Raw genomic sequence first — 14,523 nt, 5'->3', positions numbered from 1 at the left:
AGTATTGAAGATGTGAATATATTGACATGAATGTGTGCATCTAGAACAGATACTACTGTAATTTTTGAAATATGTGAACAAGTATCACTGGAATGTGTGAATATGAGCTTTTCAAACTGTGAATAACCTTCAATTCTAACTCCCTGTCTTGTGCAGCTTGTGTACTTTGACCGAGTACAGTTCAAGGGGATGAGAGTGAATAGAACATACCCAACCATTGTTGGGTGGAGTGCTGAACTTGCTAGAAAAAGGGTTAAAGAAGAAAACAAAGCAGGGTCATTTGGAAGGGGGACAGTGCTCCCTATAATATCAAAACCTACTGATATTGCTGCTGCCACCTCCAGGCAGAATGATCAACCTCCTGTTGCTGCATTGAATATCCCATCATCAAGCGTAGATAAAGTGGCAGGGATCCTACAAGAGTTGGCTTCGACAGTAGGAGAGTTTGGTGAGGCTATGGCTGAAATTGGAAAGCAAGGAGCACCCGTAAATGTGATGAGGAAGACATTTTCGGGCTTATCTAACATGCTAAATGTTGCCAGCACCATAGAAGCCACTGCAACCCCAACATCCTCCCAGCTGGACGACATCTTCTTTGGTAGTGAAAGCTTCACTACGGCTGTGGATGCCCTTGTCGAGGCCTTTGAAAAGACAAGGAAACAAATGGATCCTAATGCCCCTTCTTTTGACTTGGGGCTATCTCAAGCAACACAGCCATCGGACCAATTAGATGCTCCGACCTTTGATTTGGGGCTGAGTCCATCACCACCACCAGCACAGCAGCAGGAGGGGGATTTAGGGGTGACTCCACCACCACAACCAGCACAGCAGCAAGGGAGTGATTTGGGGCTGACTCCACCACCACCACCAGCACAGCAGCAATAGAAGGACAAGGAGCAGCAACAAGAAAAGGAGAAAGAGAAGGAGAAAGAGCAAGAGATAGAGGATGCTGCGGGGGAACCGGGGATTGATGCCCTGGTGGATAGAATTGCAGGGGAAGCCACTAAAGATGCAACTTTTTCAACCCCTGGTGTGACTAGAGTTCCTTTTCAAAGGGCTGATTCCCCTGTTGATGAATTTGATAGGTAATGGAATACTTTTACTTAGCAGACTCTAGAACTTAGACTACAAAGAATGATCTTAGTACTATGTTTTTGTCAATCTATAGAATGGTTGTAAAGTTAGCAATGAAGCCCTAAAATGTTATGAATGTGGACTATAAAAAATGTGAATGTTTAGTATGCAATATATGAATATAAAATTATAAAGCTGTGAATCTGTGACAGAGGTGACCTACTTATAGTGAATCTGAAGTCCTAAGATGTGTGAATATGGTGTTTAAGAACTGTGAATATGGAATATATAAACTGTGAATATACAACATTAAAGCTGTGAATCTGTAAAACAAAGGGAATCAGTTAACAAATTGTGAATATAGATATAACAGATGATGAATATACAGCTAACAATTTGTGAACATAGACCTCACAGACTGTGAACATAGAGATAACAAGGTGTGAATATAAGGCTCTATATTTGGTAAACATAAGCTTCTATTTTTTGTTGACTAAATACTTCTATTATGTGAACACAGTGCATTAGCAGAGAGTGAATCTGATGTCGAGGATGTCATTACTAGAAAGAGGCCTCAACGAAAGTTCAAGAACATCCCCCTAAACCTACGGTCTCCATTCTGGAATGAACATGGGATGAAAATCAGAAATGCCACTGTCCCAGATAAACTCCTCTCGAACTATGCATTTGTAGAAGTTTCTGAGGAATATCCTAAAGAGTATGTTCCATCTAAATATTTATTAATTACTTACATTACTGTGATTGGGTAAATTTTCTATTTTTTTTTTAATTTTAATTCTTTTTTTGTGCCTTTTATAGTGAATTACTTTTCAGCTTTGGTGACATTGAGATCACTAGGGATCACTTCATCTCGCTCAGTGTTGGCCAAGTTGAAAATATCTTCTTAGATGTATGGGCATTGAGGCTCTCAATGCTTGACAAAGAGCGTGCACCCGGGCAACCGAAGAGGGTGTTTTTCAGCACAATTGCCTATGTAAGTCCATATATTCATGTCCATATATTCACAGCTTCAATACTATATATTCACAATCTGACAAGTATATATTCATAGGTTTCAGTGATTATATTACTATTTGTTATAGATTCACACATCCATGTCTATATATTCACAACTTCAATACATTATATTCACAGTTTGAAAAGTTCATATTCACACATTTCAGTGATACTTGTTCACATATTTCAATAATTACAGTAGTATCTGTTCTAGATTCACACATTCATGTCCATATATTCACAGTTTCAATACTATATATTCACAATCTGACAAGTATATATTCATAGATTTCAGTGATTATATTACTATCTGTTATAGATTCACACATCCATGTCCATATGTTCACACCTTCAATACTATATATTCACAATCTGACAAGTATATATTCATAGATTTCAGTGATTATATTACTATCTGTTATAGATTCACACATCCATGTCTATATATTCACAACTTCTATACATTATATTCACAGTTTGAGAACTTTGTTTTTTTATTTTTTTTATCTTAGTTACAACTAGATCCCACCCACGAATGGATGAAATGTCTCCCGATGGAAAAAAAGAAACAAAACTTCTATGAGCGGATGACATATGAAATTGAGCGCCTACAAAATTTGGACATAAATGATGCGGACCTGGTGAGTTTATCAACAACACTCAGTTTTATCTAGTCACATTCAAGACATTAATGACACTGTTTTTATTTTCCTTTTTTGAACTTAGATATTCTTTCCAGTGCTTCGTCACGGGCACTATTTTCTCATTTGCATCAATGTTAAAGCCTCAAAACTTGAAATAATTGACAACAAGTCCTTAGTCCGTGGTGTTACCATGAAGGACAAGTATGGAGATTGCCCAACCCTCTTGGTAAGTTGATCACCAACTTGAGCTCCTTTTCAGTTGCTACATGTATGTGAATGTGTACTTTTCAAACCGTGAATAGTACATAAAGTGTGAATATAGAGTTATCAAAGTGTGAATGTATAGCAGATGTAATATAATCACTGAAAATCTAACACTGAAATGTGTGAATGTGGTATTTTCAATCTGTGAATGTAGAATAGATAATCTGTGAATATACTGTTATGAATGTGTGAATGTGTAACAGTGGTAGACTTAAATATTTATGTCCAGGTTACAACTTTAAAAGAATACCTAGCACTGGGGTCATCTGCCCTATTCTGGAAGGTGGATGAGCTAACCATAGAGGTTGTGGACATGAGTTGGAAAGAATCGAAAAATTACATTGATTGCGGACTATTTGTAATGAGGCATATGGAAACATATAAAGGGACATTGAATAAATGGAACCCGGGATTCAAAAAGAAAGCAAACTTAAATGTAAGTACACAAATACTAGCTTTGAATAATTTCTTATCTTTTTTTTTTTTTTTTGCTAGCATTGCAATAAAGTATTTATTTGATCTTGTATATTTGTAGGAAAACTTCTTAATTGGATTGAGGGCCAGGTACGCCGCAACAATCATAAGGTGGCGTGCCAACATATTGAAAAACATTGTGATCAAGAAAACCAAACTCTTGTACAACAAGAAATGAACAGCTTGTACTCAAATGTGAATATACAATAGTTCCTTGAATTCCTGTAGAACTATGTTGTAATCCTTTTTTCTACAAGTTTTAATTTTGTTACATATTCACACACCCATAGCTTTATATTCATAATTTCAAGACACCACATTCACACTTCTCTAACTATAAAATTGACCATTGAACACCACATTCACACTTCTCTAACTATAAAATTGACCATTGACCATAATAATCTTAACTCTGTTAACCAAAAATTGACCATTGACCATAATAATCTTAACTCTGTTAACCAAATTCACAACTTAATAAATCCAAAATCAAAATTTCAATAATTATATTACTATCTGTTCTACATTCACACATTCATGTCTTTATATTCACAGCTTCAATACTCTATATTCACAGTCTGAAAAGTCCTCATTCATACATTTCAGAAATTATATTACTATCTGGTTTAGATTCACACACTCGTGTCTCTATATTCACAACTTCAATTCTCTATATTCACAGTTTGAAAAGTCATATATTCACACATTTCAGTGACACTTGTTCAGTAATTATATTACTATCTGTTCAACATTCACACTTTCGTTTCAATATATTCACATATTCTATACACTATATTCACACATTGAAAACTACACATTCACACATTTCAGTGATTATATTAATATCTGTTCTACATTTCAGTTTTAAAACTAAACATTCACAACTTAATAACTCTAAATTCACAATTTCAACACTCCACAAGCATCACTGAAATGTACTAATTAATAACTCCAAAGAAATTTTATAACTAAATGTTCACAAATACAAAAAATATATTGTCATCTCTTATTAACATGAACTAATTCAGAACTCCCAGAACTTGGATGTACAAGATATCCATCCCCAGCAATCTCAGATAAACTTCCCGACAAAATAGATTGAACAACACCCTTTGTAATTGAAGCAACCTTGTTTGCAGAACTCTTTCGCCCCCTAGCTACAGCAGACTTCTTTTCAATAATACTACTTCGCCTCTTATTACGCTCACCTTTCAATCTCCGGCTTGATNTGTCTCTATATTCACAACTTCAATTCTCTATATTCACAGTTTGAAAAGTCATATATTCACACATTTCAGTGACACTTGTTCAGTAATTATATTACTATCTGTTCAACATTCACACTTTCGTTTCAATATATTCACATATTCTATACACTATATTCACACATTGAAAACTACACATTCACACATTTCAGTGATTATATTAATATCTGTTCTACATTTCAGTTTTAAAACTAAACATTCACAACTTAATAACTCTAAATTCACAATTTCAACACTCCACAAGCATCACTGAAATGTACTAATTAATAACTCCAAAGAAATTTTATAACTAAATGTTCACAAATACAAAAAATATATTGTCATCTCTTATTAACATGAACTAATTCAGAACTCCCAGAACTTGGATGTACAAGATATCCATCCCCAGCAATCTCAGATAAACTTCCCGACAAAATAGATTGAACAACACCCTTTGTAATTGAAGCAACCTTGTTTGCAGAACTCTTTCGCCCCCTAGCTACAGCAGACTTCTTTTCAATAATACTACTTCGCCTCTTATTACGCTCACCTTTCAATCTCCGGCTTGATGGATCTTGTACAATACCACTTGAAGATGGGACATCAGACTCTTCAATATGAACATAACCAACCTCGGTTTCAACACTTTTCTTTGCACTTTGAAAAGCTTCTTCACAATGCTGTCTAGCTGCACTGTTGTCTTGACAAGAAACAATTAGTCTTTGAAATTTCCTGGTCATCTCAACAACCCAAATTGAAGAGCAACACCAACATTAGAAGACAAAGAACCCATATCAACAGCCTTGCCTTCAGCAACTTTCTTTGTCCACCTTTTCAGAATGTATTTATCGGGAATAGAACAAATGCAGTGTACATTCATAATGCGTAAACAATGGCAGCACAAAATTCCTAATTCAGAAAAAAACTTACAACTGCAAGAAATATCCAAATTGGTAGGCTTAAAACTAACTTCATGCCTTATAATGTCTTTATCAGGACGCCAAACATGATACTTCAAATGACAGCCATCATCGAAAACACTATCTTGATGACAAGCAGCACCTTTCAAGAATTGTTCCTCAAACATATAATATATTTCAATGGTATATACCTCTCTAGCATGTGAAAGAAGTTTCACATCATCCATCATCATATTGGGCATGCCTTGAGCACACCGAAAATCCTCACCATTTTCCTTACTTCTCCATTCAGAAACAACGCTCACAAACGATGAGTAGAAATCACAAAGCCATGCTGTCTTTGTTAGCTTCCTAGAAATTGAATGGTTTGTGGTCTCACTCCTTTGTGAGGATAAAATGCCACCAGAAAAGTAATCCTTGTTAAATGTCGGGCACCATTTTTCCCTACAATCGTACAATTTTTCTAACCACGGATTCTTATGACACTTATAGTCAATCACCATCCTGAAAATCATAAGATCACAAAAGGGAAAAATATACACAATTTTAGAAACTATATTCACAATCTGATAACTCTATATTCACAAATACACTCCTCTACATTCACAGTTTTTAAGATCTCTGAACTCAAGTCTGATAAACATTCACACATTCATAACTCTACATTCACAAACCCTATACTATACATTCACAGTTTCAAACGTACACATTCACACATTTCAGTGATACTTGTTCAGTAATTATATTACTATATGTTCTACACTCACACATTTAGTACTCTAGATTCACGGCTTCTATACTGTATATTCACAAATCAATAAGTCATTATTTTACAAAAATAGTATTGAAAATTCAAACTCAAAAGTGAATGAGTAAAATACAATAACATACCTTGACCAATACAACTCAAATTCAGCTTCGGTGTCTGTGTACTTCAACAAACAATTAAATAGATCCATGAAATTCTTATTGTTCCTAAGTGTCTTGATGTGCTTCTTCGAGTTCTCACCGATATGCCATATGCAAAGACGATGCCGTGATGTTGTAAACACTTGAGAGATGGCAACAGCCATGGCTGCGCATTGATCAGTCATAATGGTTTGTGGACATTTGCCACCCATAGATCTAAGAAATGCTCTAAACAACCATACAAATGACTCTATCCTTTCGTTCATCAAAAAACCACAACCAAACATAATATTCATACAATGGTGGTTCATCCCTACAAATGGACAACATATCATGTCGTACTTGTTAGTGCGATATGTTGTATCATGCACTAACAAGTCTCCAAACAACGCATAGTCTCGTCTCATTTGCCCGTCCCTCCAAAAAAAGCTAGTTAATCTTGCATCATCATCAACTTCAAAGTCAAAAAAGAAGTCAGGCTCATTACACTACCTCCTCCTAAATATTTCAATCAACGAATTCGAATCAGTTCCATCCAAGCTCTTCAAAGAATCAGATGCCAATGAATTGTAAGCATCTCGATTGGTAAACCCAACGAGTGGAGACCCTCCTGACTGATGTTTCAAAAACCTTATCCCATCCGCCAAGGCAACCCCACTCTTCTTTAAGTCTCTTAAGTATGAAAGTTGATTATTTCTCACTCTTCTATGCGAACGAAGTAGGTGACTCTTGTCTTTAGTGCTTAGCTTGTGGTTATGAGCTTTCTCGTGTTTTGTTACTGTCCACACCCCATTACCATCTACATCGAACTGAATATATGCGCCACACCCCGTCCTTAAATCAATCTTTGAATACGCCTTAGCACCACTGTTTTTCTTGGACTTACTACCAGCCTTAGAGCACAAAAATGTCTTCATCTTAACATTTTTAGTAGACCCTTGGTAGCGTTGCTTACCCTTCCTCACACTAAAACCAACTCTAAATGCATAATCGTTATACAACTCATACGCTTCATCACCATTACTTACTACAATACCCACCAAATCTTGATCAACTGCACATATGAAATATAACCTCAAGTATGGAAAAACATACCAAAGAAAACAAATAAAAAGCAATCTAAAGGAAATATATTCTCTACGTAGAGGGGGGGCGGGGAATGCCAAATAAATCCAGCTACACTCTACTAAAATAATAACATTTTCATCAAATCTCGAAAGCATATTTATAGAAGTATGTTACAGATTCACACACTTGTAGAAACCTCCACATTCACACATTTCAGGGGCAATATGTTTAGCAATTATATCAACACTGTTATGCATTCACACATTCAAAACTATATATTCACAAGTCTTATACTCTATATTCACACATCAAACACTATTACACACAACTACACATAAATCATAAATCAATATGAATCACTAATTTTACTCTAAAAAACAATTTAAAAAAAACCTGGAATTGAAGTAGAATCCTCAAGATTTATACAGCCTTGATCATTGCTTGTTGAGACAACAACTAAATCTGCATTCACTACAAATATAAAAAAATAAAACAGAGTATCAGGAAACAGTGTGAATCTATAGTTCTAAATGTGTGAATCTACAACTATGTATCTGTGAATGTATAGTTGTATAAGTGTGAATCTAAAACTCAAATACATGGTTACACAATCAATCTAACCATAAATCCTAAATTCGAAAAAAACAAACATAAATCTATACAATTCATCAAACATGAATCCAAACTTAAAACCTGCAATCGAAGATGAGCCATCAACGTGTAAACTTAGTTGATCTACTGCCTCTGCCATCACAGCAAATATAAAAAATAAAACAGAGTATCAGGAAACAGTGTGAATGTAGTGTTCATAATGTGTGAATCTATCACTATGTAACTGTGAATGTAGAGTTGTATAAGTGTGAATCTAAAACTCAAATACATGGTTACACAATCAATCTAACCACAAATCCTAAATTCGAAAAAAACAAACATAAATCTATACAATTCATCAAACATGAATCCAAACTTAAAACCTGCAACCGAAGATGAGCCATCAACGTGTAAACTTAGTTGATCTACTACCGAAGATGAGCCATCAACGTGTAAACTTAGTTGATCTACTACCTCTGCCATCATTGAAGAAGATAAACTTAGTTGATCTACTACCTCTGCCATCATTGAAGAAGAAAAACTTAGTTGATCTACTACCTCTGCCATCATTGAAGAAGAATTGCAAAGAAGAATTACGATGGTGAATCGAAAGAATTTCGCGATGTTGAATCGATAATGAATCCAACGAGAATTGCGATGATGAATGAGTGAAGAATTGTTTTGCGATGATGGTGAATGACTGGAAAACTGCGATGATGAATCAAACAAGGCGATGAATTGTTTTGCGAGAATTGCGGCGATGATGAATTGTTTTGCGATGATGGTGAATGACTGGAAAACTGCGATGATGAATCAAACAAGGCGATGAATTGTTTTGCGAGAATTGCGGCGATGATGAATTGTTTTGCGATGATGGTGAATGACTGGAGTGCGATGATGAACCGGACAACTGCCTGCCTACTGCTCCCAACCTCCGTTGACGGCGTTAATTAACAAAAAAATTTTTTTTTAAAAAAAAAAAGCATAAAACGACGTCGTTTTTGACCCAGGTGCACCTTGCAATGTGCACCTGGGTCCACGGCATAATTTGCGTGCAGCGAAACCTTGGGTCATAGTGTAAATTGGGCCATATTAGTTGTGTATCTTTTTCTTCTCTTGTATACTCATTGGGCCAGAACATGAAGGGCTTTGCAATATGTTAAAATTACGCAGGGCCTGGGAGACTAAAAAATCCATATGGGAAAACAGAAAACTTCTGGACCGCGGTTTGTGGAGAACTGATGCAGTCATCGCCTGCGGTGCTTTGTAAGCTTTGCTTTTTCTAATGAAATTGTCTTCTTTAATCTACATTTGGTGATTGATAGTCTAGTGTTAATGATTTGGTAGCTAAATTTCAAACGAGCTGATTGATTGCTTTTGGTAGATGAGTTTTTGGTGTGTTTCGGGAGAGAACCAAGTACCCCATTGTGGAACCTGCTCGAATTGTGAAGTTTGATTTTGATTGTGTTGCATTAGAGTGTTGTAGTATATGTTCTTAGTTTGTGCTAAGACAAATGCTGCATTTTTACTCCTTTTTTGTTCATAGTCTTAACTGTATAATTCTGTCTGGTTATAACTGAATTTTTATAGAGAAGCTTCTCCTCAAACATAAATAGGCCAGAGCCTTCTATCAAAGATGCATTTAATTCCAATGGTCAACTGGGAGCACATTTGAATTATAGTTAGCCTTAGCCCATTCTTCCTGAATGGCACTGGCATCAGGTAGATTAAGCCTGTAAGCACTCTAGAGTAAAGCTTACCTTTAGTGCTTGTTTCTTCATTCGGTGTACTCTTTGTTGTAAATTTTTGATAAGGAGTAATTAGATGTGGTTCCTCTACTGCCCCATACTGAAATGAAAAGGGAGAACACAGCAATTTTGTCTCTAAAAGTTGTGTTGAGTGGTATACCATATTAAAAATAGTTGATTTTATCTGCAGAACTAAGATTCTTATTCCTTAGTTTCATCAACAATAAGCTAGAATGCTCATTTTCTTTTCGTAGAGTGACAGTATCTACATTGGCGTGCTTCTATTTTTCCTTTCATCATCACTTTCTAAATCTACACAGAATGAATGCTGATATCTGAGTTGCATTACTGAAGTGGCTACTTTCACTACTTGCATTGTTCTGTTTCATTTGTGGACCATTTGCTTCAGCCAGCTCCAAATGTTTGAAAAGCTTTCTATCTTCAATTTCATATTTGCATTTGCTCGAGCTTGTGCTTGAGCTGGGGTTTCTTCAACATCAGCTGGTTCTGCTGCCATGCAGTTTGTGTTATAGTTAATAAAAGCAGGATGAAAATGGCGTTAATGTATACATATTTACACCAAACAAGTGCTTTACCATGTTTCATTTCTTCTTTTTGCTGCTTTAACTGCTTGTTCAACGATTTGGCTGCCATGAAAACATTTGCTGGTCTTTCCCAGCCTTGTTCATAAATCCCATGCCCACGCTTTTCTTGAGGTTGAGATAGGTGCTCAAGCACTGCCAACTCCTCCGTATCTACCCAGTAGATGCAATTCACAGGACACGAATCAACGGACATCTGTAAAACAGTGAGGCAAGTACCTCAGTTTTATAGTTTCGCACAAAAGTTTGTAAGAATGCTTCCTACCTCAATTTTCTTGTCGGTGTCGCCATCTTGAACCTTAACGCGTGCACATCCAAGATTTTCATCCATCGTGAATGTGTTAGGCGCGTGGTGCATGCACTCTCTGCAGCCTGGATTGCAACAGTTGAAATTCCCGTTTGTTCATTATTCCCGGTATAATCTTATTGTCTTAAATTAGCTTAGTTTGATACGAGTATGCAACTTGTGAATTCAATTCCATGACTAGTGAATAATAATACACACACAGTATATATATATATATTCAGTGAGGAGAGATGGTAATGGCTGACCTATACAAGCACTCTCATGAACAAACAAAGCTTGAGGTCTCAAGGGGCCATTCCATGAGCTGTACCCAGTGACAGACCTAAACCTTCCAATACCTGAAGTATTGTACTCTCTTCTGAGATCATCTCTGATCAATACCTTGTAGGCTTTGTTAAGTAGAAGGGTGTACTCATGACCCTGAAATGACCAAACAGAGTAGAAAGGATATATGTGGAAGGGAAAGTATTCAGTGCTCCAGCAAGTTTGATTAATTGACAAACAGAACAAAAGAACTAAAGGACCTTCTGGCCAGCAATATCTGGGTGGTATATCTTCTGTAATTTTCTGTATGCTTCTTTGATTTCTTGGACACTTGAATCCCTAGAAACCCCAAGCAAATCATAGTAATTCTTGTTTGTTCCTTGTTCTTCAGGTGCTTTCCCCCAATGGCAACTTGCCGTGTTAAGTTTCTGTCTTCGTCTTCACAACAACACATACAAAGATTTGATCAGCCATAAGGTTTCACTTTTAAAAAGTTATGGAATTGAGCTTTTGCTGCTACTGCACCTTTGAGCTCGAGAGGGCCTATGGAAATGGAGTTTAGGATGTACTGTGGCAGCTCTGGATATCGACGAGAATTGGTGTATGGTTAAAACGGATTCCCACATGATTCCTTCAATCCTTCAGATGGCTTTCCCTACTGGTCTCTAACAATGAGGTATGGTATTATCAGATCTTCAGATATTTTATTCTTCTGGGTAAGATATTTTCTTGTGCGGCTTATTATCTAGTATGCTTCCAAGTACTCTCAACTGATGTCTCCATCAACTTATGTTTTTATAATCACATACAAAAAAGAAATACTAGAATTCAGTAAAAACTACATAGTACATAGTACACACTTACAATTCTTTGGTCTTGAATGTGAATAATGTTGCCTTGCCATAAAGGCATACACGACAAATGGTGAAATAAGAAAAAAAATTTACTTTCGTCTGCTAAGAATTAAGAGGCTAGTTGAACGTGACCATATAGTCTTCACTCTAGCAGGCTATAGTCTTCATCTTCTGGGGGTAGAGATGGGCCACAGAACATTCCTCCCCATCTGGGGAAGTAGATGAGAGTGAGTGGCAGGGTGCAGACAAGCATCATTAGCCCCATAATCGAAATGCCTGCTTGGGTTGGGAGATTAGTTGTGCCTGAGAAAAGCAGCAGCTGTGTCACTTCTGCTCCTATTGTCGCTCCGCATCCTGTAATGCCTGATATTACCCCCAGTGACCTGCAACCACTCAGAATATGGATTTTTTAATCAATTGGTTTAAATGTCTTCTTACATATATATTTTTTAAATATAAACTTATGCCCAATATCACTCCTAGTGACCTACAACCACTAAAAAAATGTGTTTTTTAATCAATCGGCTTACATGTTTTCTCACATAATCTTTTTCATATAAACTTAATGCATGCTTTATATCACTTGCGGTGACCTGCTGCAACGTAATACTGTCAAAGTGGGTTGAACCTTGCAGCCCAGGCCGAGCCTACCCTACGATAGGACGAGTTAAGGTTACAAAAAGTGGCGCGCAAAAGAGCAAGCCTAACGGACTTGGCCCGCGACCCCGCAGGTCATATCCAAAGCCCAGGGGCCACCAACCCTTGTGGGGCGAGTTAGAGTTGCATGAACCCTAGCCTACAGGTTAGCCTGCAAAAGCTCGCCAGAAATAAGGTCTGCAGTGTGGCGGATTGGCCCGCTTTGATAGTACTGTGCAACTTACCCACTCAAAGATGTGTTTTTTTAGATGACTTTAGGTGTGTGTCACCGGTCACAACTTCAGGGGCATGGTCCTGGTTATGTACCTTTTGGAGACGAAAGGGACCACGCCAAAAATGAGGCCAGAAGCAGCTTGAACAAACAAAGAGAAACAACACATAACCAATATGGACTCGAAGATTGTGTTGACACGGCCGAGCAACACGCAGAACAATCCGGCCACCGTTTGAACCACCCACAGGCTCCAAAGCCGCCCTCTCATACCAAACCTCTTCCCCATTACGTCAGAAATCACCCCTCCTCCGGGCCGCGATATACAATTGGTCAGCCCGAAACACGCCGCAATCACCCCTGCCGTCTCAACGTTCACCCCAAACCTTTCGTAGAAGTACTGTGCTATAATGTTGTCGGTCGTTAATTCAACTCCAAAAGAAAACCCGTACGCCAATCCAAGTATCCACCCTCTGTAATTCTTCAGTCCGTTGAAGAGAATGCCGAAAACATTCTCGTCCCGTTTGTCGGTTTTCCTGCGTTTATAGTAACCGTTGGGCAAGTCCTGCCCGTAAACTAAGATCATTATTGCGGTGATTACTTGAAATATGGCCGGAAACACAAACGCTATGCGCCAAGCTGAAGACGACGCAAAATTGAAACTTATGATGAGAGAATACAATAGCGGCATGACAAGCTGCGTGAAGCCGGCGCCAACATTGGCCCAGCCGGCGGCGTAGCCGTTGGCGACGCCGACAACGCAGCCGGAGAACATGGAGCTCATCCAGAACTGATTAGCCACGAAGTTAGCGAGACAAAAGCCGATGAGAAAGCGAATGAGGATGAAGGCGAGCGGCGAGGAGACTAGGCACATGGAGAACACTGCGGGCGCGGTGAGGAGGGAGAGTGTGGCGGAGGCGATACGCGGGCCCACCAGGTCGCATGCGGTGCCCATGGCGAAGCGGGAGAAGATGGAGCCGGCTAAGGACGCTATATTGGCACGGCCGACGTCGGTGTCGGAGAGGTTGAGGTCGGCTCGGATGACTTCCATGAGTGGAGGGATGGAGAAAGTGGAGAAGTAGCAAGAGAAAAGGGAGAGCCATGCAAGGTGGAAAGCTCGCATGTGGGGTGAAGATATTGAAAATGGCCGAAACTCGGTGGCCTTGTACTCTGAATCTACCGGCAAAGAGAAAGAAGGTTCAATTTTCGATGTGGGTAGCTCCATGGCTGATGGACAGGACAGGGGTGACAGACGATAAAAGGATGCTAACTACATATATAAATAAGGAACTGATCTCAGAGGATGATAGATGTGTTCAAAATGGAAAAATTTTCACTATTTGAAAAATATGCTTTTCTTGCCAGGTTAATACAAATCTTTATGTGGACTATTCATTGCCATAAAAAGCTGCCCAGATTAAGAAAGTATCTTGCCAAATCTGAACAAGATCCTCAGTGAATCTCACTTCGTCGCCTCTAAGTGAGAATCGGGCACCGCGACCAGATTGCCTACGCTAAGCGGGCTGGTGGACAACCGATCTCGGTCCATCCACTAGTAAAGGCGGTCGGTCAGTGGGCTATAGTTACGGGGTGCTCCATGCTAGGTGCCCCACTCAAGATATCCATCACTATGAAATGGAGAAAAAAAATGTCCCAATCAATTTTAACTTAAGGA

At 38.2% G+C, this 14,523-nt stretch overlaps 3 protein-coding genes across 5 annotated transcripts; all 3 read right to left on the bottom strand.

The window, feature by feature from the left end:
• Positions 1–5,593: 5,593 nt before the first annotated feature.
• Positions 5,594–6,802, bottom strand: LOC116011963 (protein FAR-RED IMPAIRED RESPONSE 1-like). The gene is made up of 4 exons (XM_031251409.1): positions 6,529–6,802; positions 6,017–6,141; positions 5,688–5,779; positions 5,594–5,626 (listed from the first exon to the last, which is right to left on the bottom strand). The coding sequence occupies exons 1-4, from the start codon at positions 6,756–6,758 to the stop codon at positions 5,594–5,596; spliced, it is 480 nt and encodes a 159-aa protein (XP_031107269.1). The 5' UTR covers positions 6,759–6,802.
• Positions 6,803–10,080: 3,278 nt separating this feature from the next.
• LOC116013626 (chaperone protein dnaJ C76, chloroplastic-like) lies at positions 10,081–11,791 on the bottom strand. Of its 2 annotated transcripts, none has more exons than XM_031253485.1 (6): positions 11,652–11,791; positions 11,387–11,564; positions 11,108–11,282; positions 10,821–10,927; positions 10,550–10,751; positions 10,081–10,463 (listed from the first exon to the last, which is right to left on the bottom strand). In XM_031253485.1, exons 1-6 carry the CDS (start codon positions 11,750–11,752, stop codon positions 10,339–10,341), a joined length of 888 nt encoding a protein of 295 aa, XP_031109345.1. In that variant the 5' UTR covers positions 11,753–11,791; the 3' UTR covers positions 10,081–10,338. The 2 variants fall into 2 exon arrangements, with proteins under 2 accessions (XP_031109345.1, XP_031109346.1); XM_031253486.1 differs by having other exon boundaries at positions 10,081–10,460.
• A 141-nt stretch (positions 11,792–11,932) lies between these two features.
• On the bottom strand, positions 11,933–14,167 carry LOC116013623 (high affinity nitrate transporter 2.7). 2 transcript variants are annotated; one of them, XM_031253476.1, is made up of 2 exons: positions 12,944–14,153; positions 11,933–12,363 (listed from the first exon to the last, which is right to left on the bottom strand). In XM_031253476.1, the coding sequence occupies exons 1-2, from the start codon at positions 14,071–14,073 to the stop codon at positions 12,123–12,125; spliced, it is 1,371 nt and encodes a 456-aa protein (XP_031109336.1). In that variant the 5' UTR covers positions 14,074–14,153; the 3' UTR covers positions 11,933–12,122. The 2 variants fall into 2 exon arrangements, with proteins under 2 accessions (XP_031109336.1, XP_031109337.1); XM_031253477.1 differs by having other exon boundaries at positions 12,236–12,363; positions 12,862–14,167.
• Positions 14,168–14,523: the final 356 nt, after the last annotated feature.

The sequence above is a fragment of the Ipomoea triloba genome, chromosome 3 (genome assembly GCF_003576645.1).
Source record: "Ipomoea triloba cultivar NCNSP0323 chromosome 3, ASM357664v1".
Lineage (NCBI taxonomy): Eukaryota > Viridiplantae > Streptophyta > Magnoliopsida > Solanales > Convolvulaceae > Ipomoea > Ipomoea triloba.
The sequence above is the reverse complement of the archived record's forward strand: the minus strand, read 5'-3'. Positions and strand labels throughout refer to the sequence as shown.

Bases quoted from the DNA above. Each gene is read 5' to 3' on its own strand.
- LOC116011963 (XM_031251409.1), bottom strand. From the start codon at position 6,758: ATGGGTGGCAAATGTCCACAAACCATTATGACTGATCAATGCGCAGCC. The intron at 6,142-6,528 runs GTATGTTATTGT...TATGATTTTCAG, and splicing joins TTTGAGTTGTATTGGTCAAG to GATGGTGATTGACTATAAGT. The intron at 5,780-6,016 runs GTGAGACCACAA...AATTCTTGAAAG, and splicing joins CATTTTATCCTCACAAAGGA to GTGCTGCTTGTCATCAAGAT.
- LOC116013626 (XM_031253485.1), bottom strand. From the start codon at position 11,752: ATGTGGGAATCCGTTTTAACCATACACCAATTCTCGTCGATATCCAGA. The intron at 11,283-11,386 runs GTCCTTTAGTTC...TGGTCATTTCAG, and splicing joins CAGATATTGCTGGCCAGAAG to GGTCATGAGTACACCCTTCT. The intron at 10,464-10,549 runs GTAAAGCACTTG...ACTGCATGGCAG, and splicing joins AAAAGAAGAAATGAAACATG to CAGAACCAGCTGATGTTGAA.
- LOC116013623 (XM_031253476.1), bottom strand. From the start codon at position 14,073: ATGGAGCTACCCACATCGAAAATTGAACCTTCTTTCTCTTTGCCGGTA. The intron at 12,364-12,943 runs GTACATAACCAG...GAGTGGTTGCAG, and splicing joins GTCCCTTTCGTCTCCAAAAG to GTCACTGGGGGTAATATCAG.